At 61.1% G+C, this 24,176-nt stretch overlaps 1 protein-coding gene across 1 annotated transcript in view; it reads right to left on the bottom strand.

The window, feature by feature from the left end:
* The window catches only part of CASZ1 (castor zinc finger 1), a 52,785-nt gene that overhangs the window by 9,989 nt on the left and 18,620 nt on the right, over positions 1-24,176 (bottom strand). The window contains exons 3-13 of the mRNA XM_088023051.1: positions 14,146-14,622; positions 10,237-11,071; positions 9,136-9,204; positions 7,529-7,619; positions 6,655-6,819; positions 5,532-5,704; positions 4,475-5,319; positions 2,042-2,177; positions 1,743-1,806; positions 268-422; positions 42-164 (exon numbers count right to left, since the gene is read on the bottom strand). Coding sequence (XP_087879177.1) covers positions 42-164; positions 268-422; positions 1,743-1,806; positions 2,042-2,177; positions 4,475-5,319; positions 5,532-5,704; positions 6,655-6,819; positions 7,529-7,619; positions 9,136-9,204; positions 10,237-11,071; positions 14,146-14,622 — 3,133 coding nt within the window. The remainder of the gene's footprint in view (positions 1-41; positions 165-267; positions 423-1,742; positions 1,807-2,041; positions 2,178-4,474; positions 5,320-5,531; positions 5,705-6,654; positions 6,820-7,528; positions 7,620-9,135; positions 9,205-10,236; positions 11,072-14,145; positions 14,623-24,176) is intronic.

The raw sequence follows: 24,176 nt of genomic DNA, 5'->3' as shown, positions 1-24,176 counted from the left end.
ATGAGGCCAGGTTGCCATGGGCCCCGGGGACCCCCACTCACTTGGCGTGCTTGATGGCCCCGTCCAGGGTGCTGAAAAGCGCACCGCACTCCTCCACCACACAGTGGAAGTGGGCCTTGTGAAGGAAGTCACACTGGGCATCACAGAAGTCCTTGGTGCCAAACCTGGCAGAGGAACCGGTGGTCAGAGGAAACCCTGGGGTACTGGCCACCACGACGGGTGGGCGTGGCCCTCCCTGCTCCTTTGCTCTGCCAGGAAGCCCCTCACCTTCGAAGGTACACCTTCCAGGGCTCGGCCAGTTTCTCCTGAACCAGCGCCTTCACAGCCTTGCCCAGGAAGGGCGAGGACTCCATGGCGGCGCTGCCCTCCACTTCCGTCTTGATGTTCAACAGGCTGCCGAGGTTGGGGTTGCCCTGAGACATCTGCGAAGAGCACAGGGGCCGTGCTTGAGGCTGGGGACCTCAAGACGCAAACGTGGCCGCCCTGGGAGCAGCAGCAGCTCTGGGCCACTCGGGCCTCTTGCAACGGACCAGAGCCGTGGGAGAGGAGAGGAGGCCTGGCCCCACGAGGCTCTGGCCATAGCCGAGCCTGCTCTGAATGAACGCTGCCCCAGGCAACGTGCAGCACTACCCTGGCCCCGTGGAGATGCCAGGGCTCCTCCACACAAACCCTGTGGTGCTAAGATCCATCACTCAAGCTAAGGCCGAGACTCTGGGCACATACTCCAGCCTAGCTTTTCCCAGACTTCATGGCTCCCTGGTTATTTTCCTGCCAGGTTTTCAAAAGAAGTGCAGGAGGAGGAGGGGGGGGGGATCCCCTATGAATTCCTTGAGAACAAGAGAAGGCACACAAAGGAGGAGCAGAGAGGGAGGGAGGGAGGCTCACGGGGTGAGATCAAGATGGCTCACTGCTGCTGGGCCCCGGAGGGGGAGTGGGGAGGGGAGCCCGTGTAAAGGCTCGACCCACATGGGGCGTGGGGCCCTGACAGGAAGGAACGAGGGGGTGCGGGGGGCAGTGATCCGAGAAGGGAAAAGGAGAGCAAGAGAGCTAGGAGGGAGGGAGGGAAGGCGGAGGGCACAGGGCCTGCGGCGGAGGGCAGAGGGTAGCAGGGGGCTCCTTCCCCAAGGGCCCAGCCGGGACCCCCACCCGTGAGGTCCGGCCGGGGCCCAGCTCCCTCAGCAGTCACTTGTGTGCGGTAACCAAATTAATCTTGCTGTAGTCAAATTTATCATGTGAAGGGGGAAAATATATTTGAGATGATGTATAATTTACAAAGACCCTGCATTATTTAAAATAAATATTCCGGAGCGACCTCTGCAGAAGGCGTCCGAGACCATTACTCAACCCGAAAAGTGGAAATTGATGCTTTGCTCCCACTTTAGGGCCCTTCCCCCACCCCTTTTTAAACAAACAAAAAAATATATAAAATAAATAAATAAAATTAATAACTGAGAGCAGAAGAAGTTAGAGGGCTCTGGAAAAGCTTTTGGAGCCCTCCATCTGAAAGGAAAAAAAGGGTGTCAGAGGCTGGAATATATTTCTTCAGCCAGTTCATTAAATTAATTTGTAAGCAGGGGCTCTGAAATTATATCCGATGAAAAATGGCCTCAAAATTTAAATGGTACAAACTCATCTTATTAGAGGCAAAACATTAAAAAACAAACACATCCCCCCCACCCCCCAGCATAGCTTTAATTTCTCTTGGGTGGGGGAATGGGAGGCGTGTGATGGATGGTTCTTACCTTATTCATAAGCGAGGATAAAAGAGATGAATTTGCCGGGACTGCGTGGCCATTTGATTCATTGCTGGAACACACAAACCAAGGGGCTTTAGCTTGGATGTACGTGGGACTGAGCCCAGATACTCACCCTTCCCAGCCCATCCCTTGGGCCCCCGCCCCGCCTGCTACATCTGCCTGGGCAGGACGATGACCCCTGCTAGGAGGAGTCGGCCCCTGGCCTCTGTGTGGTGTGCCTCCGGGGTGCTGTCCCAGAGCCTCCTGCTGTGGAGCAGAACTGGGAGGCCCCAGCCTCGCCTCACCTGGGCTCCTTCACAGTCAGGTCTAAACTGCGGTCCTGGGAGGCCTCGTGGGGAACCGGGGTGCCAGTGTCCTCACCGGGCTCCTGCTTCACCGGGGCCGTGGGGAACCTGGCAGGGGCGGCCTGCTGCCCACTTCCTACAGGGGAGGGGAGGGAAGATGGTGTTAGAGGGGCACAAACCGGAACCCCCCCACCGCCCAGCAAGGAGGGCAGTGGGCTGGGTGGGCTGGGGCCCTGGGGGAGCCCTGGCTGCTGGTCAGCGATTCTCCCCACTGACATGATCGCTTGTGACGCTTACCCCTGTGTGGCAATTCTTCAAGTGATAATTATTGCAAAATTATGTCAAAGTTGTCCTGGCTCAGGGCCTCCTGGAGGAGAAGGGCGGGAGGCTGGGGAGGGGGCTGGCACGGGGGTGGGGGCCCTTCATTTTCTCCGCCGACTGTCATCGTCAATTTGTGGGGCTGCCGCTTAGGCTTTTATTAAAGACTCTGTTAATGCTGAGGGAAAGTGGCAGATCTAGACTGGGAGCTGCGCCCCCTCTGCAGGTCCCCGGCCCACTGTTGCCGGGGCGACGGCCCTGCCTTCCACTGAGCATGCCTAAGAGGGGCATCTGCTGTGTCAGGGCTATGGAAGCTGACAGCCAATCAGAGCGGTTCAAACTATGTGACCTCGCCCGTCAAGCTGTCCAGGGCAGGGATAGGAGGCCCACTTGGGCCGGGTTGGGCTGGACCGGGGCTAGGTGGGAGCTGGTGGGGTGCCGCCACTGGAGGAAAGGCTGGAGTGGGGTGGACAGAGGACCGAGGAGGCCGAGCAGAGCAGGGGCAGAAGAAGCTGCTGACAGGAGCGTGTCCACCGAGCCCTTCTCCACAATCCCCAAGTGGCTGAAATACTGCTCTGCCCCAAGGCGCTGCGGCTGACAGAGGCCTGCTTCACAGGCAGCAAGTGGCATTTTATTAAAAAATAAAGGAAAATGGGCCTCCTCCCCTTCCTTGCCCTTTCTTTTGGGGGAAGGAGATTTTTCTAATGAAAAGGAAGAAGTTGCCAGTCTGGCCACGGAGCTCCACGTGGCCCTGAAGCAGCTGGCCAGAGGGGCATGGCCCCCCGGGCAGTCCTGCTGTCCGTCCCATGCCCGGAATGGAAGGTGCGTCTCGCCACTTCCAGCTGACAGGAGTGTCCCACTGGGGACAGCCGAGTTTTTGGAACTCAGCGTCCACATGCCGGTAGCTCCCCAAAGTCACTTGCCCAAGGTCCCCCAGGATACGGCCCGGCCCCCTTGCCAAGCACTGGCAGGCCCTCCGGGAGGTCTGGGCAGATCCCTGGGCTAGGCCACAGGGACCTTAGGGCTTAGCTGGTCTCGAGATGACCTCACAGAGGAGCAGGGCGCTCGGGCTCAGGAGTCGGACCACTGAGGTCCAAGTCCAGACTTGGCCCCCTCCTAGCTGTGTGCCCGGGAGCAGACTATCCGCACTGGTCCTTCAGCTCCACAAGGCAGGACTCTGCCTCCCTGTGTGTCCCCAGCACCAGCCAGCTGCCTGGCCCTCGGCAAGCACAGCGGTTGTTGAATGAGTGGACGAAGTGACAGCTGACTTTTGTCACAGGGGACAGGGGAGAAGAGCCAGGTAAACAGAAAAGCCGAAGAGCTCCAGAGACACAGAAGACATTTAAAAAGAGTGGAAAACGTGAGAGAGGAGAACCGTGCCCCTCGGCGAGCCAGAGGGAGAGTGGAGGTGTGAGCAGGAGGCTCCAGCTGCGTAGTCCAACATGGCAGCAGCTGGGCAGGTGTGACTCAGTTATCCAATAGAAATCCAGTTCCCTGGTCACATGGCCAATTTCAAGCGCTCAACAGGCACCTGTGACTAGCGGCTGCCATACTGGACAGCGCAGAACAGAACGTTTCCGTGGTCGCAGAAAGTTCTACCAGATGGCACTGATTGAGGGGGAGAGACTGGAAGGATGTCCTCGGCCTCGAGGGGCTGGCCAGGTGTGAATCCCAAGCATCCCTGAAGTCTGGCCACCCCACTGGACTCCTGCCCCCTCCAGGTGACACAGAGGGGGGCCCTAGGGAAACGTGGGGTTCCGGGACTGCTCTCATCAGGGGCTGGACTCGGGACGAGGTGGGGTGAGAAGTCAGGGCAGTGGGTGAGGACCAACTGCCCCCAGGATGTGAAGGCTTAACCGCCTCCACTTCACAGATGAAAGACCAGGGCTGCCTGCAGGTGCAGGCCAGAATGAGAGGCCCCCAAGAGCAAATAAACGGTAGGAGACAGAGACCAGGCAATACGGGGGGCTGGGCGGGCAGGGGCCATGGGTGCAGGAGTAGAAAGGCACTTTGCCAGTCTCCACCCTCACTCCCCCTCTGCTCCGCAACCCGAGGCTGTGGGTTCCCGGGGTCTGCGGGCTGCCTGCTTCCTGGGGCAGGGCCTGGCCTGCTCACCTGGGTCAAAGGTGGCAGAGGGCTTGAGGGCGGCGGCGGCCAGCCTGGCCATCATGGGTGAAATGAGGCCCTTGCTCGCCGAGATCCTTTCCATGATGGAGGCGGGGGGCACCGGGACGGAGGAGGCAGCCGCCGGGGCAGAGTCGCCGGCTCCCGAGGCAGCCAGAACAGGCGTGTCAGCGGCTGCTGAGGCCGCTGCCCCCGATGACATGGCACCCAGCAGGCCGGGGGCGCCCACGGGCAGGGAGGCGCCGCTCCGAGCCGACAGGATGGGGAAGTAGGGGGCGGCGGTGGGCAGGCCTGAGTTGGAGAGGGCCAGCGCCAGCGGGATGGAAGCGGGCAGGCCCTGGGACAGGAGCCCCGAGATCTTGCTGTTGGGAGGCTTGGCGGCGCTGGGCACGGCCTCGGCGGTGGCGGCGGCGGCAGCGGCCAGGGAGGCGGAGGACTGCTGGCTGGTCGGGGAGGCGCTCAGGCTGGAGTTCTTGCTGCTCAAGGCCGAGAAGTCGACCAGGTCGTCGTTGCTTGACTCCTCGTGCTCTGTGTCCTTGGCGCCCAGCAGGGAGGCCGGCAGCCCCAGCACGCCCGAGGAGCGGACGTGCCTGCGCTCGTGCTTGCGCTTGTGGGAGGTCATCTGGCTGGTGGAGGTGAAGGTGAAGCCGCAGCCGGCGCGGATGCAGTGGAAGTGGTTGGTGGCCTTGCTGTACACGCAGCCCTCGTACCTGCACTCCTCGTACTTGTAGAACTTCTTGAAGCCGTCCTTGGCGTACGCGTCGTCCTTGATGTGGTAGCTCTTGTGCTTCTCGATGTCACACTTGTTCTTGAAGGTGAACGTGCAGCCGGGGCGCCTGGACGGGACATCGGGAGCCTGTCGCAGGGCCTCGGGGGGCCTGGAGGTGGTCCTGCCCTGCTCCCACCCTGGCCCCAGCGCGGGGTGGGGGGAGCCCAGGAGGAGTTTCTGGGCAGCCCCCCACCCCTGTATGGCCCACGTCTTTGTGTCCATCCTTCCCCCCTCCCCACCCCCCGACCAGGAAGCCTCCCTGGCTGGCGCCCCGCTTACCTGCAGTGGAAATGGGTGGTCTTCTGCCCGTAGAACTGGCAGTCGGCTGTGCCGCAGTCCTCGGTGGCTCGGAAGCGCTGGAAGCCATCGTTGATGAGCTGGGTGTTCTTCTTGTGGAAGTTCTCGTGGGTCATCACGTCTGACGTGCTGGTATACACCTTGTTACAGCCCACCTGCAGGCAGGACGACCGTCAGGGCAACTGAGGCCAGGCACCCCAGGGCCCAGGTCAGAGCAGCCGTGCTGCTGGCCAGTGACCTCCCTGCTCAGGGGGGCTTCGGCCCCATAAACATCCCCCTGGGCGGTGGAGAGCCTCTAACAACCCCTCCGGCCCTCCAGGCCTCGCCTGTGCTCAGGGTCGGGTTGTCTTCAGGGCCCCTGGATGCCTCCCGGCACAGGTGCGGCAGTCTAGCCCCACCTAGGTGGGTTTGGGGTCCTCATCGGTGGCTCTCCCTCCAAAGCCCCTGGCGGTGGGCAGGGCTGGACCTGGGGGGCCTGGCGGTCACCTTCAGCCCAGGGACTCACTTCGTGGACAGTTCCTGGCACAGGGCCCTCCCCACCCCACCCGGGCTGGGCCAAGGCAGGCAACGTGGCCATATTGAGTAAAAACCAGTGGAATCTGAGCACTCTTGAAGGCTGGGCTGTGCCAGTGTCTGCACCATCTCAGGGCCCGGAGAGCGAGCCCCCCTCTCCTCCCGGCCCAGGTTGTTCCACGGAGCCCATAACAACCCCCTGACAAATACCGGGGGAGGCGCGCCGGCTGCTATTTGCAACCCCCAGTCGCTCCCCCCTGGACCTGACACCTTGAAAAAGCCCAGACTCTGCGTGGCATTAAAACAGAAAATTAAACAAAAACCTCCTCAGGAACCATTTGCAATGCGGCTCTTGGTGTTAAAGCCTGAAAAATGTTGGTCTGTATAAACAGCTCCCTGAATTGCACCCGCACCAAGTATGGCCATGGGGCCGGCCCCCGGCCCGCCCGACGCTGCCCCCCGCCTGCCTGACACTGCCCCTCGGCCTGCCCGCCCGCCCGACACTGCCCCCCACCCGGCCCGCCCGACACTGCCGTCCGGCCTGCCCGCCCCCGCTCCCCCGCCACGCTGGCCCCCGGGGCGGGCGGGGCACCTGCATGCAGTGGTAGTGGGTGCTCTTCCCGTTGAGGTGGCAGCCGTGGTAGTAGACACTGCAGTCGTCCAGTGGGCTGAAGCGCATGAAGCCGTGCTGCAGGGAGTTGTCACGCTTCTTGTGCATGTTGTAGTGGCGGATCACGTCCTGCTTGCTTGTGAACCTCTGCGAGACAGTGCCGCGTGGGTCGGGGCCAGCCCCCCCACCCCGCCCAGACCACTGGCCCCTTGGCTGTCCCCGGGAGTAATCCTGTCTGGGGTGGAGGCAGCCCGTGTGGCCTCCGGGCCAGCACAGGAGACAGGAGACGGAGCTATTCCAAAGGCTCTGGAGCCCCCACCCCCACCCCCGATCCTGCCCTGGCCTCCCACCAGGCTCCGGGCAGTCATGCCCAGGAGCAGAGAAGCCGAAGCGGGCCCAGCCCTTCAGGCAGGGGCTCTGATGGGTGATGACTCCTTTTGCCCAGGACCACCAACGGGCTGTGCCAGCGCAAGCTCCCTGGTGAGCAAGAGGGACAACCTACTCTGCTCGTATAAGAGGGTTTTGACCATAAGTGACAATCTATCTGGGCCTCAACGTGATCATCTGTTAGACGGGGCAGGAGTCCTGACCTCACGAAGACACTGGGAACGTCCGATAAGGGGCCTCTGCCTGCTGGCCTGGTCCCCTGGGGCAGGGCAAGCCCCCAGTGAATGGGAGCTTCAATTATCACCCGGGGGATGCAGATGGCTCAGGTTCCTATCAGACGCCTATCTGCGGCGGCTGGTTTTCTGGGATCTCTGCCTGCTTGAGTTGAGAGCCCCCAGCGCACTTGCGGGAAGCTCGTCTGCCCCTGGGCCGGTGTGCAGGGGCAGGGCTGGTGCCCACTGGACCCTACCTGGTAGTTGCACTCGGGGTCCAGGCAATGGTAGTGCTCTCGGTACTGGTAGGCGCAGTGGATGTGGCCACAGTGCTGACTGCCTGAGAACCTGCAAGGACGAGCGGGGGGCTCAGGGCTCTCTGGGCAGCAGTCCCAGTGAGGATGCTTCTCAGGCTCTTGACCGGAGCAGCTGAGAAAAATGTGTGCCCATACCTCAGGGAAGCGCTGCTGGGGTTCACGGGGGCACAGGGCCCTGTGTGGGGGTGCAGGGGCAGCAGAGGTAGTCTGTAGGGGTGAAGTGGCAGAGGCCTAAGAAAGCCGGGGGAGGGATTGCGCCTGTTGGGAATCCCAGAGCCACTGAATTGCAGGCCTGTGCCACCTGCCCCGGGAACGAGGGCCCAGGGAGGCGCACAGGCCTGGCACCAAGGTGGGGAGGAAGAAGCCGGGGCAGGTCGAAAGTCAGAGCAGAGACACAGGAAGATGCCTGGGATGGGATGGGATGAGGCAGTGAGGGCAGGAGCCCCCCACCATGGCCCGACTGCCTTTCCTGCAGGTGCCGCCGCTGGCCCCCCACCCAGGGCTAAGCCAGGTGCTGCAGATACAGGCTGGGAGGGCCCAGCTGCTGAGAGGTGTTAAAGCCTCTCTCTGTCCTGGGCTTTCCTGACACTTGAAACAGCCCAGGGTTATGAATTTTTAAAGCACAGCATCTGTTCGGCTTCCTGCGGCAGGGAGTGTGCTCTCTAGCCAACTCGGCAGCCAGGAGCCCCAGGCTGCCCGGCCACTGCCTGCCTCCCGGGAAACCCCGTGCCTTCTCCAGGCCCTGAGGCTGCCGGGGTGTGGCTCTCGGTCTCGGCGCTGGCTACCCTGGGGAAGCCGCTCTGGGGGAGAGCCCGCAATGACAGTGGGGGAGGAGATGGGCCTCAGACTGTAGGACAGAGATGGAGACCCCCTTCAAGGGGAGAACAACTTGCAAATACATATTTACGCTGAAGCTGCCAAAAGGGCCATCTGCTGAGGCCCTAATAATAATGATAATAATAATAATAATAGAACAGAGAGAAGCTAAAAGGCAGAGAGGGGTGGGAAGAATCTAGAAGATCAGCAGAAAGAGGCCGGGGCACAGCCCCTGCTACGTGCTGTCCCATCGGGCGCTGGCAGCGAGGGGCCTGATTTGGGGGAATCTATTAAGGTGAAGGTTCTTTACCTGCCCATCCTGCTACCTTAGAAATGTATAGGAGCGGGTCTGGAGTCGAGCGGTGAGGATCAAGGCCTGGCCCAGGGAGCACACTGAGGCCAGGTCAGGGAGGACCATCGCCCACACCCCTTCTCATCCCCACTGGTTCATGTCTGGCCTGCATCCCACCCAAGACTCCATGTAAGCGACGGTGGGGCTCTGGGCTCACCTGTGGCCTTCAGCCACCCTGGCCCAGACCACATCAGGGGGCAGGGGCTCTGAGATGGGGTGTAGTCCCTTGGGGGAATTTGAGGGCAGGAGTGCACAAAGGTGGGAAAGCAGTAGGCACCTTGGCACTGGCGGTCAGATGGACATATGGTCCCACAGTCCCTAGGCGTTCCTGGCACCATCCCACCTTCTCTCCATGGCCGTCTCCTCCCCAGGGGCCTACCTGGCAATATATTTCTGGTAAATGTTTACATCTTCGGTGACAGCTGGTTTATCTGTGGGCAATCCGTTCCTGGCGAGAGACACACAGGGCACAGCCGATTAGCGGACAGGGGGTAGCCTCATGCCCCAGGAGCGTCTAGGGGGCAGCTCCCTGCCCTGGGGCCCTGGCCCTTCCCTCTCTTGCTCTGTCATGTTCTGAGGCCCTCAAGGTGGGACTGAAAAGCCCTTTTGGCAGAACCTTGGCTTGGGTTCAATTCACCCAACTCCGGCAAAGGGAGGACCATCCCAAGCTGGCCGGCTGGAGGGCTCCACCTCAGCCGTGGGCCCCACCTGGAGTCCAGCTGGGTAGGAAGCCTTAGAAGCTGGGGCCTGGCCCCCGTTGTACACTGCGAGTCAGGAGGAGGATGGGAAGACCCCAGGGGAAGGGGTGAGAGCAGTGCCAAGCAAGTGTGGTTAGCTGGTCAGAAACCACCCCCGCCCCAGGCCAGTGGGCAACTCCCTAGATCAGCTCCCAGGTTGTGGGCTCTGCCTCAAGGGTGTGGGAGGGTGTCTCCCAGTCCCACACAATTGATCCACAGAGAATTTTACCATTGCCTGGGGGTTAGCAATGAGTGGGCTCACCCCCACCCCAGACTCCTGCCTTCTCTCGCTGCCTTCCCCAGAGCCCAGGCTTTGAGCCTGGGAGCCATGACCACCAGTTTGGAGCCCAGAACCCCTAACCCAGACTGGGGCTTCCCCAGCCAACCCCAAGGCTGCATCTGAGGTGGAGAAAGCCTGTCACTGGGAAATGGGGGGTCACAGCGGGCCCCAGTGTGCGTGTTAGCAGATGAGCACATGTGAGAGCAAGTGTGCACACCGCAAGATGTCCGGCCCATGAAATGGGCATGAGCGATTATGTGTGTGTGTGTGTGTGTGTGTGTGTGTGTGTGTGTGTGTGTGTGTGTGCAAGCACATGTATGAGAACCTGAGCGTATATTAACCTGGGTGCGTGGTAGATATGCCTAAGGTATGAGTGGATGTGTGCACAAGCATGGGCTTCAGAGGCAGAGAAGTGGGCCTCCTGGCTACTCGAGTCCCGAGCTCAGGATGGGGCGTGACTTACTTGACAGTGGAGACGGTCCCCGTGGTGATGGAGTCTGTTTTGGAGAAGGTCGACTTCAGGTACTCGGGAGTGTTGAAGGGCAGGGAGGCAGGTGGCTCAGGCCCTGGCCCAGGGGCGCTGGGAGCACTGGGCACGCTGGGGAGGGGCGCAGGAGCCAGGCTGGGGGTGGGCGGGACCTTGGCAGGGCCTGGCTTCTGGATGGCACGGACGTCATACTTGGAGGGGCGCCCCACCTTGCCCGTCTTGAAGGCAATGGCCCCGCCCATGTCGGGGCTGCCCTCCCCGGGCTTGAAGAGATGGAGGTATTTGACATTCTCCAGGTCGTACTTGGATGGCTTCTTGTAGGTGCTACCGTTCTGGGGCCGCAAGTTCTCGCCTGTCTTCAGTTTCTGGATGAAGAAGTCGTACTTGGAGGCGCGGGCCACCAGGCCCTGCATGGGGACGCTGCTGTGTGAGGGCAGGGGCAGGATGGTGGCCTTGGTCTCCAGGTGAGCTGTGCTGCTGGGCAGCCGCAGGCCAGGCAGGGACCCCGCCACCTCCTTGCCTGCCCGCTCCTCAGCCTTGGTGCTGTGGGCTGGCCAGGAGAGCTGCTCGCCGGCCTTGAGCTTGCGGATATACTCCTCGTATTTGGAGAAGCGTGCCCGCTTGCTGAGGGCATCCTCGGAGGCAGGCAGCATGGAAGAGGTGGCCACCTCCGGGATGGAGCCTGCGTGCAGCTTCTCGAAGCTGATCTTCCTGGCCAGCTCGTCCCTTGTGTTCTGGTCATCGTAGCCAAACATGCCGAGGAACTCGGTCATGGTAGAAGCCGCGTAGTCCCGGAGTGAGGAGGCCTCTCCTGTGGTGCGGGGAGAGCCCAGTCACCTCTGGGAAAGAGCAGGGTGGCCAAGGGATGGGGGGCACCCCCTCCCCACAAGCCCCCACCCACAGAGGGAGGAGGCTGGCGTGGGGAGGGGGCGGAGCACGACATGATCTATGGACATTTGGCTCACTTGTTAGGTTTTACGACTCTTAAATTAATTTGTTTAAAAAAAAAAGTAATTAATACCGGGGTAAAATAAAACGAGTTCATCAATGCCAGGAAAATCAATTTCCTAAATGTTCTGGCCGATGGCTTTTCAGTACATTAAACAAAGTTTCATAAATGTCTCCTCTCTCTCGCCTTGGCCTAATATGAAAGAGAAGTCACTTTACTGGAAGTAAGGCCAGATCCCAACCCGCCTCCTCAGGGTGGGGTGACATGGGGGCTGGGGACAGGTAGGGATGTGGGGCAGCGGCCGTGCCATCAGGAGGGACCCCAGGAGCTGAGGGAGCCCTTGGGGACAGGGTTGGGGTGGGACTGGTTGAGCCCACCTGGGGGACTCTCCCGGATCCCCCAAGTGGACACACAGTCCCTCATCCCCGGGAGGTGGAGGGCTTGCCCCAAGCCTCCCCAGGAGCTGGCCTCTTGGCTTCCCACCAGCCCCCCAGTGGCTGAGGGTCCCAGACAACAGGGCGGAGGGGGCAGGTGCCCTGCCGATGTGTTTACTCAGACTCACTCAGGGCTCTCTGCAGTGAAGATTTATGACGTGGGAAGTCCTACGAACCTCCCCTGCCAATCCTTGTGCTGGCATGTGAGGGTGGTCCCCCCGAGGAGAGTCCGGGCCTGAGAGGTTGGGCCTGCCAGCCCTGGCAGCGGACAGACTGTGGCCCGTCTGTGGGCCCCACTTGTGCCCACTGTGGGGGCAACTTCTCCACAGGGACATGAGCAAACACCCGTGTGCACACGCGCACACACATGCACACCCCCAGCTACCTGCCCAGCTCCACAAACACACGCATGGACACAAACCACCCCAAATCCTACACGCATCTCCCCAGGATGAGTCTCCTGACGGTGGAGGCAAGCTGATCCTATGCTGCGTGGGCTTTTCCTGTGGAGACCTGCCTCCCTGCACACACCACCTTCCACCACAGCCGACGTGTGACTTGCGGCGCACCCAGACCTGCTCGTTCCCGTGCAGAAACTCACTAAACACCTACTCTGTGCTGTGTCCTGAATCAGGGGTGGGTGCACATAGGAGGGTGAGACCCTCATGGGCCTCAGGGACACACACGTTCTCTGCATTCTCGTCTGAGCCCACAAAGCCGGGCATACTCGGAGAAGCAGGATGCCTGGCCGGGAGTCCTAACAGCACAGCAGGGGAAGGCGTGGCTGAGGAAGGGGAGGCCCAGGACCCCAGCAGGGTGGCCGATGGGGGTCACCTCCCAACCCACATCCCCACCTACCAGGTCTGTGTGACAAGGACAGTCGCAGGTAGCACCTGGCCCCCAAGGTGGGCAGACTGACTCCAGGAGCCAACAGATGGCTGTTCCCTGGGGTGGGGTGGCCGGTGGGCCACTGTCCTAACCTCAAGCTATGTGGGGTGGGGGGCGCCCAGCCTGGGAGGAGTGGGCTCTGGCTGCTAAGATTCAGTGGTTCAGGGACCAGGGAAAGGGGCTAAAAATAGCAGGAGGCAGCTGAGCCCTCACTATATATGGCAGAGAGACAGAAGGCTTTGAAGGGCAGGCAGCTTAGCGGAGGGAGGGGGCCTGGCGGGGGTCTGGGGCAGCCCAGAGGCCTGCATTCCTGAGCCCCCAGGCCCAGAGAAGGTGGCCTGAGCCCGGTGGGCGGATAGGGCTCTAGCTGGTTCTCTCTGGTGGCCTGGGCTGAGCAGGCTGCCCCAGGTGTCAGACCGCAGTCCCACGGGGCCTCCAACCCGAGGAGGAGCGATGCCTGGGTCATGAGGCCACTGGCAGTTCCAGCCCTACCTCCAGGGTCCCAGCTCCCCACTTGGGCTGAGAGAAGGCAGGAACCAGGGCAGAGCTGGGCCTGGGAGGGGCTGGGGCCCCGACGGGACAGCGGCCCTTGTCCCTGTCCCTCCCTCTCCTCTGGCTCAGCACAATCACCTTGTGTCTGGGAACGGCAAGGGCTTTTCCTATCAGAGGAAACTGAAGGTCACACTTTTCCTCATTGATCTTGCAATGTTTGTTAATTACTCTGTCACTGATGTGGCGAAGGATAATTAAACAGCTCTGTTTATATCTTATATGCATAATTATGTGGCTGCGCTGGGCTCCCCGCGCAGGGAGGAGATGCGCCCCTCGCTGCAGGGGGAAGGGGATCGGGGAGCAGGCAGGGGAGGCTCGGGGCACCAGGCACAGGCCTGAGAAGGAGGCTAGGAGCAGGAGAAAAAAACCCAGACCTGGGGTTCCATCCTAGCGGTGGTGACCCCCTTCCACCCGAAACTGCAGGCCCTCCCTCCCTGGAGGGGAAGGAGCTCCAGGCTGCTCTGAGTTGTAAGGACAAGGAGACAGCCGAAAAGCCGGGCCTTAGCCATCTCGTGCACAGGAAAGAGGTCAGCCAGAGGAGTGCGTCCCGGGCAGGTGGGTATGATGGGATATGCAGGCTGGGCTGGGTGGGGCCATCCTGCGGCCCTGGGCCTCACCCCCGAGAGGTCCTGCCTGGGATAGCCAATGTCCCTAGTGAGGGTAAGGCTTTTGGGAGAGGACAGGGGAGGGTGGGAGAGTAGGCCTATCCTGGAGCTGACCAGCCCTGCCCCTGTAGGCTCCTCTGCGCAGGCGTGGAGAGACAGTCCAACAGTCTGTCCTCTGTCCTGCATCCCTGCAGCCATCAGACACCCCTGTGCTCACAGTCGCCCCCAGCCCGGCTCACCCTGGGAAGCTTCTCTGCCACCCCAAGCAAGTCTCCCCTGTTCTGGCCACTACCTTGGCCCTAAGCCCCCATGTCAGGAGAACGGGCGGGGCAGAATGAGGTACCGGTAAGGGGAGCACACGTGGGGGAAGGGGGCAGGCTCCGTGGACCCCCCCATTCCCCCCGCCGACGGGGTCATGCCATCCATCCATCCGTCCGTCTGGGGCTCAGACACCTACCGGAAGCCTGCTTGGCACTGGGGCTGCTGTTGTCCTTGGAGGCTGCCCCATCAGACTCCTTCTCGTCCGCAACGCCACTGCCATCCTTGGGGGGCTCTTCGCCGTGGTCCTCCTCGTCGCTGCAGCCCTGGGGCTGCACCATGTAGACGCCCTCGGGGGGCAGCTCCAGGCCCTCGCGGCCCATCCGTCCCAGGCCCAGCGTGGGCGCGGGCTCCTCACTGTACTCGCCGTTGACCCACTTCTCGATCACTGCCCGCCTCTTGTCTTCCTCGCTGCGGGTGCCCCGGGCCATGCCGGCCTCTCGGTCCCGCGGCCGCAGCGGGCTGCCTTCGGCCTGGGGGCCTGCCTCTGCCCCCTTCTCCACCACCACCTGGCGGCTCAGCTTGGCGCAGATAGCATTGAGCTTCAGGCCGCCTTTGCGCTTGGCCGCCATTGCGGGCTTGTCTGCAGGTGGGTCGGTGCACCGGGTCCCTTCAGCTGCGGGGCAGACGGAGAGGTCAGGGGCAGGCACGTGCTGGGCTCAGCGCCCCCCCACCACCCTCGGCAGCCCCCAGGCCCCATGTCTTCCCAATCCTCCACCTTCCCCGCACTGTCCTGAGCCTGGCTGGTGGGGCCTCAGGCCCTTCACCGGACCCCGAGCTCCAGGGGCCCAGTTCACCCGGCACTCCATCCTCAGAGCTGGGCACTGGGGCGGGCCTGTACTAGGTGGTTCAAGGAGGGCTTGTTTATAAATGAACATCCCAATGGATGATCTTCAAACACCAGGGGCAGGCTTCTCCTCAGCACCTGGTTTCTGGAAGCATTTCTTACACCTGCTTGGCCCTCAATTCCTCTTCTGAGAAGCAGGCCAGACATGACCCCAGATAGAGGAGGCGGTATGTCCTCTGACACGCAAGGATACTGAGGTATGCACGCTGGCTGAGGGGCTGGGCACTGGGTAACGCTGGTAAGTGACAGCATCTCGGGAGCATGTGCCACCCCCGCCCCCCGCCATGGCCTGCCGCGCAGGGAGGAGATTGCCGAGAGCCAGGGAGCAGCCTGCACCAACCCCCTGCCTTCCTGTCCCAGCCACAAGGGGCTGGCGCTCTTCCCCACCTGAGCATCTCCTCCCTGGCAGCTCCTCTGCCAGACCTGGTCCCTGGGCCCCACCGGACTCCTACCTCTGTTCACTGGAGAGCCCCGAGACCCCTTCCTTCTCCCCCCAGCCACCCAGGGCCCTCTGAAGGCCTCTGTCTTTCCTCCCTCCCCTCCCCTTCACAGACCCACTCGAATTCTCTGGCCATTTCCTTTCCTCAAGCTTCAGTGAGGGCCATTCAAGGACAGAACTCCTGATAGTCCCTCCGAGAACCGCTCATCCCTGTCCGGGGATCCCACTCTGCCTTCTCGGCCTCAGCCAGCTCCCGCGGCCCTAGAAGGCCTGGCTGATTCTGGGAAGCCCACGTCCCCACCTGGAGAAGCCACAGCTGGAACAGGTTGGGATTCCTCACATCCCCAACAGAGAGCCCAAAAGCTGCAGTTGCGGTGCCGAATCCCTGCACATGACAGCTCGACAGAAACTCTAACTAAGGCCGCCTGAGGCCTCGCCACCTTCCTCACGGCTGCTGAGTGGGGCGTCCAGGGTCCGGGGTGGAGGGGATGGTGCACGGCAAGTCCCCTCACCACACAGCCTGGGACCTGCCACAAAGGCCAAGGGTGGACACGCATACACATGTTTGCGTATCTGTCTGTCCTCCACCCTTCCATCCATCCATTTAGTCAGCTCCTGTTGTGGGCCAGACCCCATGGTGGGCTGGGCACACAGGCTCAGACCACACTGGCTATGGGCACAGGGGGCCCCACTGGAGTCTCTCAGTGGCAGGGCTCCCTCGCGTGTCCCTCAACGGAGGAATGGGCATGTCTGAGTCTCCACCCACAATGGTCAAAAGGCTCAGTGAGGGCAGGGGCTCCGCTCCCAGGGCCAGGGGCAGAAGGGGCTTCCCTATAATGGGTCAATACCCTAAAAACCCCCACACCTGGAAGCCCCCCGAGAGGCATGCTCAGACAGGATGATCACACCTGGGCCTGCCCAGAGACCCTGTTCCACGAGGAGACTCGGCTTGTGCACCTGGGTGGTTGCACAATGCCCAGCAGCCCCAGACCTGCCCTGAAGCCGGCTGCCAGGACACATGGCCTGGGGCCCTAGCGGCCCGGCGACCTAGGCCAGTCTAGGTAGTGTGCAGCGCCAGAGAAGGCTCTGCTTGGCTCACACCAGTCCTCCCAGTCCTGGGGCCCTGGCTCTCCTGGGCCCCACCCTTGCCCAGGCCAGGGGCCCGCTCTCCCCAAGTTCACCCAGATCTCCAAGTCTGTGCTGCCCATGCCCAAGTCTCCAAGCACTGACGGGGGTCCCCTAGTCACACCATCCCACCCAACTGCTGGGCCAGCCGCCAGGCCGCACAACACCAAGTTTCCTCCAGCAGACCTATAGGCAGCAGGCCTCACCTGGCCCCCTCTGTCCCCTGCCCTGGTTGGGAAGGGAAGGGGGGAGTAGGGGAGCCTGCTCTATTTTTACCAGGAGGTAAGCAGCCAAGTGTGTATGGCAGACAGCAAATGGGTCTATAAATATTTATCCCAAGGAAGAGGGAAGCAGAAGCTCCCAGGGCTGCACTTGCTGCTGATGACACCCCCTCCTTGGGCTCCCACCCATCCTGGAGCCTCCCGGCACTTGGGCCCACCCAGTCCAGCCCACCCTTCCCTGGTCTCGGCTGTGTGCCTGGCTCGGTCCCTCCTGGGCCCCCACCAGCTGCGATGCAGCTGTGCACCCAGGGCCCACCCCCAGCCCACAGGCCCCTTTGCTCCGCCTACACCCCCCACACCTGCCCTCCAGATGCTGCTCTGCCCCAGCCCACCTGCCTTCCAGATGTTGCCCTCCCTCTGACTCTACTGCTGGTCCCAAGGGTAGAGGTGGAGAAGGCGTGTGGGCCTGGGGTGCAGGGCAGGAGGCAGAGGCTAGGGCAGCCGTAGGGAGTATGAAAGAGCTAAGGTCCATCCGCCTTCCGGCCCACTCCGTGGAGCCCTTCTCCCCTCCCCCTCCCTCAGGGCCCTGGGACATACAGACTACCCCCCTCGTGGTCTGACCCCAGGCTCCTGTCCATGTAAACATTCCTCCGACTTTCTTCCCTAAAATATAAACGCCGTGGCCAGGCCTCAATGGGAGGAAGCCATCCGTCCCCGGCCCTGTCACTGCCCCTTTCATCTCCTTCCCGCCACCAGCCTGCCCGCTGCTCTATTTACACTGGACACTTCCTCTGGGAACAATACTGCCCGGGAGGCAGGCTTGGGCCAGAGGGTGGGAAGGCGAGGGGACTCCCTGCACTGCTTACCCAGGGACGGGCTCCAGAAAGGAGGCAGGGGGCGAGGCAGCTGAGGTGGGCCCAGTCAGGCCCGAGGGAAGGAGCGGCCAGGACCTGCATGCAGGCAGCAAGCCTAGCGGCTCTCCCAGCCTCTAGTCTCTGGCCCCAGCAGCTCTGGCCCCGTGTGGTGAGCCTCAGGAGGCGGCACAGCCCCAGGGCATAGCCTGGCTCTCCCCCTTGCTAGCTCACGGCCCTGGGCGGGCTCTCCCCTCCGTGAAAGGGCCACGGGACTTGAAGGTGGGAGAGTTCTGGCAAGCAAGGACCTGCGAAAAGGCAGCTGAGTCCTGGCGCGGGGGGGGGGGGGCGGGGACGACAAGCAAGCAGGTGTGGTGCACATCTAGGCACAAGATCCCAAGACCTGGAAACCTCACCCGGCCCTGAAGAGAGAGGGGAGACCAGAGAGCCTGGGGGGGCCTGGCCGGGGGACAGGCTGCCCACTCAGCAACAAACGCCACCCCCCCTCCCCTGCATCAGCTCCCAGGGTCTGAACCTTCCCTCCCAGGGCTCCAAACTCCACCAGCCCACCTGCAAGCAGCTCTCCTCTGTGAGCTGAGCAGATCCTGATGGCAGGCAGGTGGGGCAGAAACCAGACTTTCCATGCACATTTCTGGGTACTATCTCACGATATGCCTCACAATGACCCAGTGAAGCAGGGACTGCCATCATCCCTTCTTTGATAGAAGAAACAACTGATCCTGGAGCCGTGCAGACACCCCAGAGCCTGGGCTCATCAAGGCCCCAGGCTCAGCAAGGTGCTGAGGCTGCCACCACGTCCCCAGTTCAGGCTCCTGGGTGGGCTGTAGGAGGTCCCAGGCCTCTCTGCCCTGTCTCCTCCTCACCCCCACTCCTGGTTCCCATAACACGGAGCCCCCTAAAGTGTTAACTGCAATGGGTAAAATGGTGCAGCAGATTGCTACAATAAATAATTTACTGATATTTATAAATATTCAAATCAGCCAGCTTCAGAAATCAAATGAAGGGAGGGCCTCGGGAGAAGGGCCGGTTATGGCAGGAATCTCATCACTCCCTCCAAAGGCTGAGGAGGCCAGGGCTCCTGCCAGTTATGGGGGAGACAGGGGGGCTCCTATAGCTGCACCTGGGCCCCTGGGCCCGGATCTCTGGGGACTAAGGGGCTGGGGGTGGCTGGAACGGCTCCACCTCCCAGCCAGGTTGGGGCCAGGCCCTCCTCTGCCCTGCACAGCCTGTGCTCAAGGGGATGAGAAGCTCCAGTGCCCAGCGTCCATGGCCTGGTTCTCCAAGTTGCTTGTCCTGCTGTGGGGGGGGGGCAGTCCCTGGGGACTGGGCAGGCCTGGCAGCCCCCCCAACCCAAACTCGTGAGTAATGCATTTCAGGGCTGGGTGGCCTGTCAGCTACCAGGCTCCGGGTGCTTTATGGGCTCTGCCTGGTGGCTCTGAACTCCCTGGTAGGAAATAAAGTTCTCCCTGTGCGTCCCTTCTAAACATTTCACTCAGTGGAAACGGTGTTTAAGAAAAATGAGGACATATTTCTTCCTAAGGATGCAGTGTCCCCTTTGGGCAGCCTAATGCCCGCTGTATATCAGGAGGTGGGGAGGCAAGGGCCAGGCACCCATCCCTGGGGTGGGGATGCTCCAGGGCCCACCTGCCCGCGGCCAGGCAGCTCAGGGGCCACGGACACTGCCAGGCCACGGGCCCACAGCCCAGAGTGATGGGGCAGCTGGGACCCTCTGAATACCTCCCCTGTGCTAGAGATTGCACTGGGCACGTCAGTGACCACCCCCCCCCCAACAGTCCCATGAAGCTTTTGACCTGTCCCCATTTCCAGACGAGGAAGCAGAGCCTGGTGAGATTGGTAATTGCGCACGGTGACCCAGAGTCAGTGCTGGAACTGGACTCCCACGGGGCTCAGATGTCCAAGGTCATGGTCTAACACCCCACACACTCCTCCCACTGCCTCCCAATCAGGGTGGTGGCAATGTTGGAGCCTCCACCCTTGCATCCCTAAGAACTTGAACTTGACAGGCCACCAACCCCCGTTCTGGGGGGGGATGTGTCTATGTTCATTCAACAACCCCTCTGAACTCCTTCTACAGGCCAGGCCCTGGGCTTAATCCTCAGGACACAAGGTGAGCAAGACAGACTGTCCTGGTTCCTGCCATCACAGCCAGCTCAAACTCAGACAAGGGGGCGGACATTCACGTCATTACAAGCGCCATCACTGTGGTGAAAGGTCCAGGTGCCACAGGGACAGTGAGTCTAGGGAGCCAGGAAGGGTCCCCCTAGAGACCCATCCCCTGCTTCCCCCCAAGCTCCCTGACCATCCCTCCTACCTCTCTCCTTGCCCCCACTGCTAGCCCTATTATCTTCTTCAGCTCTGACTCCCTCCCCCAAGCCAGCACCTGTCCTCTAGGAGAGGGGGTCCTCCTCTCTTGGGCTAGAGCCCACCCCCAGCTCGGAACAGAAGGGCCGCCCAGCTTTTGCGGGTGAGAGCAGGGCCACTGCTCCCCAGGGCTCTCAGCCAGGCCCCCTGGTCCCCAACAGCGCTAAGGCAGGAAGTGGGGGGGCCCCGGCCACCAGGTCCTACTTGCCCCCCTTTGTTTATTTATTTATTATGATTTTTTAGTCCAGTTAAAAGGTTTACTATCCAGACGCGTCTAAGTGGCCTCACTTAGCGTAAGTAACTCTATAAATCAGGGGAACTGTTAGCATCCACCGCACAGGCTGGCTATCAATCTCCCCCAGGTCACAGCCAAACAGGAAGGAGAGAAAAAAAGAGCTACCACCCAGGGGAGATTTAAAACACACACACGGCGCACACACAGACCGTGCACGTGCACACACACTTGGGTGTCTCCGTATTTGTACAATCATATTAGAAGTCACACGTGCACATGCGGAGCGGCCCGGAAACTGAGCGTGCCATGTGTGGTCATGATAACAGAGCACAAACAGGGCTCCTGCGGCTGAAAAGAGAGTCAGAGCCTGAGGGCAGGGAGTCTCCCATGGGCCCCCCCCCCCAGGGCCAGGGGCTCACACCTGAGCTGCCCTTCCCCAGGCGAGTGGCTCTGGAGGGCCGGGGAGGGGCTCCGCTCCAACCCCTCCACTCTTTGTGGCCCCTGCCTCCGCAAACCCAAAGGGCCGAGCTTTCTCCTTTTGTGTGCCCAAGGTAAGCACTCAGTGCGGAGGTGGAGCCACGGAAAGCGCAGGGAGGCCAGCACTCGCAGGCCACTGCAGAGGGGCACGCTGTGGTCCCAGCTCCTCTCCAGCCAAGGCCAGCCAAGGCCACCCAAGGCCGGGCCTGCCCCCGACACAGCACAGGACTCAAGAAGGGTGGCACCATCTGAAGGAGTGACCAGCGGCCTCGGAAGGTGCCCAGGCTAGGTGAGCGCCCAGAGCCACCTGTCCACAGGGATGCCCCACCTTTTTACTCCAGTAGGTGTGGCCGGATGTGCACGCAGCTTGGACACAGGCCTCCACCCCCATCACCCAGAGAGGCCCCGGACCCGGAAGGACCCAGTAGCTGGGCCGCACCAGGCAGCGGAGTGGGAGAGTCCTCTCCTGGCCTCCTCTGTGGATCCCCAAGGCCAGGCAAGGCAGCCTGAGGGGGGACGGCCCGCCCGGGGCCCACCTCTCCCACTTCGCCCTGGAGGCCTCCCGGCTCACCCGCCCGCCTGCCCGCCGCATCTCCCGTGAACTCTATTTCTCTTTCCTCTCTGAAAACAACTGAGCTGTAAATACTGTTTAACCTTCTCCCCCCCTCCCCCCCACCCCCTCCCCTCCGCACTATAAAAACACAAATATGCCATAACTCAGCCGGCCCGGCCGCCCAGCCTCCAACATGCCCCGCGCCCGGGCCTCTCAGGAAGGTCATTACAAACGACTTTCCGATTCACTGCTCCTGAAATAATTTTGTGTATTAAAACCTGAATCTGCACTTTCTGGGGCCGAAAGCCTCGCTTAATTATGGCGGGTGTCCTTGGGACGGACAGTGATCCTTCACTCGCCAGCCCGCCCGCTCCAGCCCTCCGCCCGCCAGCCCGCCCCCCTCCCTGGGCCCAATCTGTTTTCAAAGTGTGTCTGTCCTTTATTAAATTGTTTTCTTTTCCACATTATCAGTTGCCATGGAGACCTCATCTCTCGGATTATTTGAATTTCATTATATCTATTGATTTGGGAGCATTTCATCTTTTTTATTGTTTTTCTGTCAATTTTCAAAACGAATAACCATCTAATTTGCGTCAGTGCTGATTATGTTTGTCCCTCAATAGAGGTCGGCAGCTGCGCTGGGGAAACAAATCAATGAAAAACCATCATAAAACTCCCCACTCCAGTCTCCGGGATGTGTGGGTGACATTCCACGCCTGTGAGAGACACACTCATCAGCTCCAAGTTCGGCTACGGTGGCAGCCGGCTCCGCTCCACGTCCGCCTCCTCTGGCCTTAATATTTAATTTCGCGATTTGGGGCATTATTAGTGGTGTTTTTATTAGTGCGTGTGCATGTGAGTGTTTGGTGGTGGGCCGGCTGTTCCGTTAATTTGTGGGTGAGGCTGGGAAAGCCCAGAGGAGGGCAGGGCGGACGGGGCTGGGGTGCGGTGGGAAGTGAAGGAAGCAGAAGGGGAGCCCCGAGGAGGGGGACGGGGGGGCCCTGGGAACGGGAGGGCCACGCTGAGGGGCCGGAAAAGGGGGGGTCACAGAAGGGGGACCAAGCGAAGGGGAGGAAAAGAGGGAATTCAAATTGCTTACTTTGTTGGTTTTTTTTAAATAATTTATGCAATTTTAAGCATTTATGTATAAATTTTTTAATAAGCCACCCTGGAGCAGGATGGCCATTAACATCCCAACGTCCTTCTGTCCAATGGGCTGGCGGAGAGGATCAATTTCTGAGAGTACTTTCCCTTTTTTATGACATGATAAAATGCTTTTAAAGCAACTTACACAAATATGGAAATTTTTTTTTCTTTTTTTCCCTGTCCCCTCTCCCTTCCCCTAACAGCCTTCTTATCCACCAGGGAGGAGTGTGTGTGTGTGTGTGTGTGTGTGTGTGTGTGTGTGTGTGCATGTGCGCGCACACGCGGGCACACACACACACACACACACACACACACTTGTGCTCCTGCTCCCTCTGCTGCTGGGGAGGGGGGCTGCGGGGGGGGCTGCGGGGGGGGCTGGCAGGGAGACAGCCCCAGTTCTAACTGGAACTGGCCGCCTGTCCTTCTAACAAGGGCATAAACTTTCATTACCCATGCACGCAGTCAAAGACAATTTAGGGAAACGCGCTGCTCGGAAAAGGAAAACCTCAGCGATTCGTGACCCACGCCGCTGCCATCTGGGGGGCTCTGGCCTCCAGCTCCAGGGAGCCAGGGTCCTGAACCTCTGGCCCTGCCCACTGGAGGGTTGGGGAGGGGCCCTCGTGGGCGTAGCCTGCAGAGGGAGGGGAGAGAGTGGAGGGAGGGCAAGGGTCTCTGCCTTGGCTGGCTGAGAGCACCTGCGCAGGCCAGGGGACAGTCCTCGTTGTGCTCTCCCCCCAACTCCTCTTCACTGCCCCACCAGGCATGGGCCCTCGAGGGCAAGCACGGGGCTCATGCCCTTCTGCCACCCAGTACTGGCACAGAGCAGAAGCTCAGCTCTGTGGATGGATGGATGAAAGGATGGACAGGCGGAGGGACTGAGTGAAGACAAAGTAGGAAACCAGGCCCAGATGCCCTCATGAGGCCCCAGAAGGAGACCCACAGATGCTGGAGAAAGGCTCCCTGTCCAGGTATCACCTGCTCTGGAAAGGGGTCTGGGACAGGAGTGCCTCTGGGTATAGAGGATGGGGGGAACTGGAGCGAGACAGGGCACCGGAGCAAGACCTGGCTACCATCATCCCTACCCTAGGCCTGAACCCCAACTCCCTGAGATGGAGCCAGGTCTTTTGAGGAAGAGGGCAAGTGTCCTATGCCCAGGCTTGGGGACGACCCTTACTTCCATGTCCCCTTCACCTTGCAGCCCTTCCTCCTGATGGGGAGCAGGAGGGGAGACCCAAGGGGTGAACCCTGCCCAAGGGCTGAGGGGGATGATCCTGGTTCCCAGCGCAGTGCCCGGAGCCTTTCTCTGCCTTGCCGTCGAGGGACAGTGCCTGGCCCTCCCATACCATCCACGCTTGGGCGCTGGGACTTTGACAGCATCCAGATCAGACAAATCGACATTAGAAACTTGGGTCTTCCTCTTAAAGCTCGCCACTTCTAAGGAAATTTGGTCTCTGCCCTGGGCCTCAGTGTCCTCATCTGAAACAGGGCTGCTGAACAGATGCAATCGAGTGACATGTCTGGCACAGCACCTCGGAGCACGTGGGGCCTGCCCCTCTACTGGATGGTGACTGTGGGCAGGGTCCCTGCCTTGGTAGGGGGAAGGGCTGTTCCCTCCCAGACCGGGGTGGGGGGGGCAGGGAAGGGAAACCAGCCTCCCAGAGATCTAGGAACTCTGGGTCCTCCTGCTTCTCCCAACCCCCAGAGTCCCCCTTTCTCCTGGGGCCCTCAGCTGTCTAGGCCCCTGAGAGCTGAGTGTTCTCCTGCCCTCGAGTCCTGGAGTATCTCTTGGGAGGCACCCCCTCTGGGCGGACCTGACCCTCGGCATCCTCGGAGCAGCAAGGGAGCACCCCTGCTGTCGCCAGGCCACCCCAGC

The sequence above is a fragment of the Eumetopias jubatus genome, unplaced genomic scaffold, assembly GCF_037043125.1.
Source record: "Eumetopias jubatus isolate StellerSeaLion01/CBP00866 unplaced genomic scaffold, mEumJub1_p1.0 scaffold_4, whole genome shotgun sequence".
Classification (NCBI taxonomy): Eukaryota; Metazoa; Chordata; class Mammalia; order Carnivora; family Otariidae; genus Eumetopias; species Eumetopias jubatus.
Note: the sequence above shows the minus strand (reverse complement) of the source record. Positions and strands in the feature narration are given on the sequence as shown.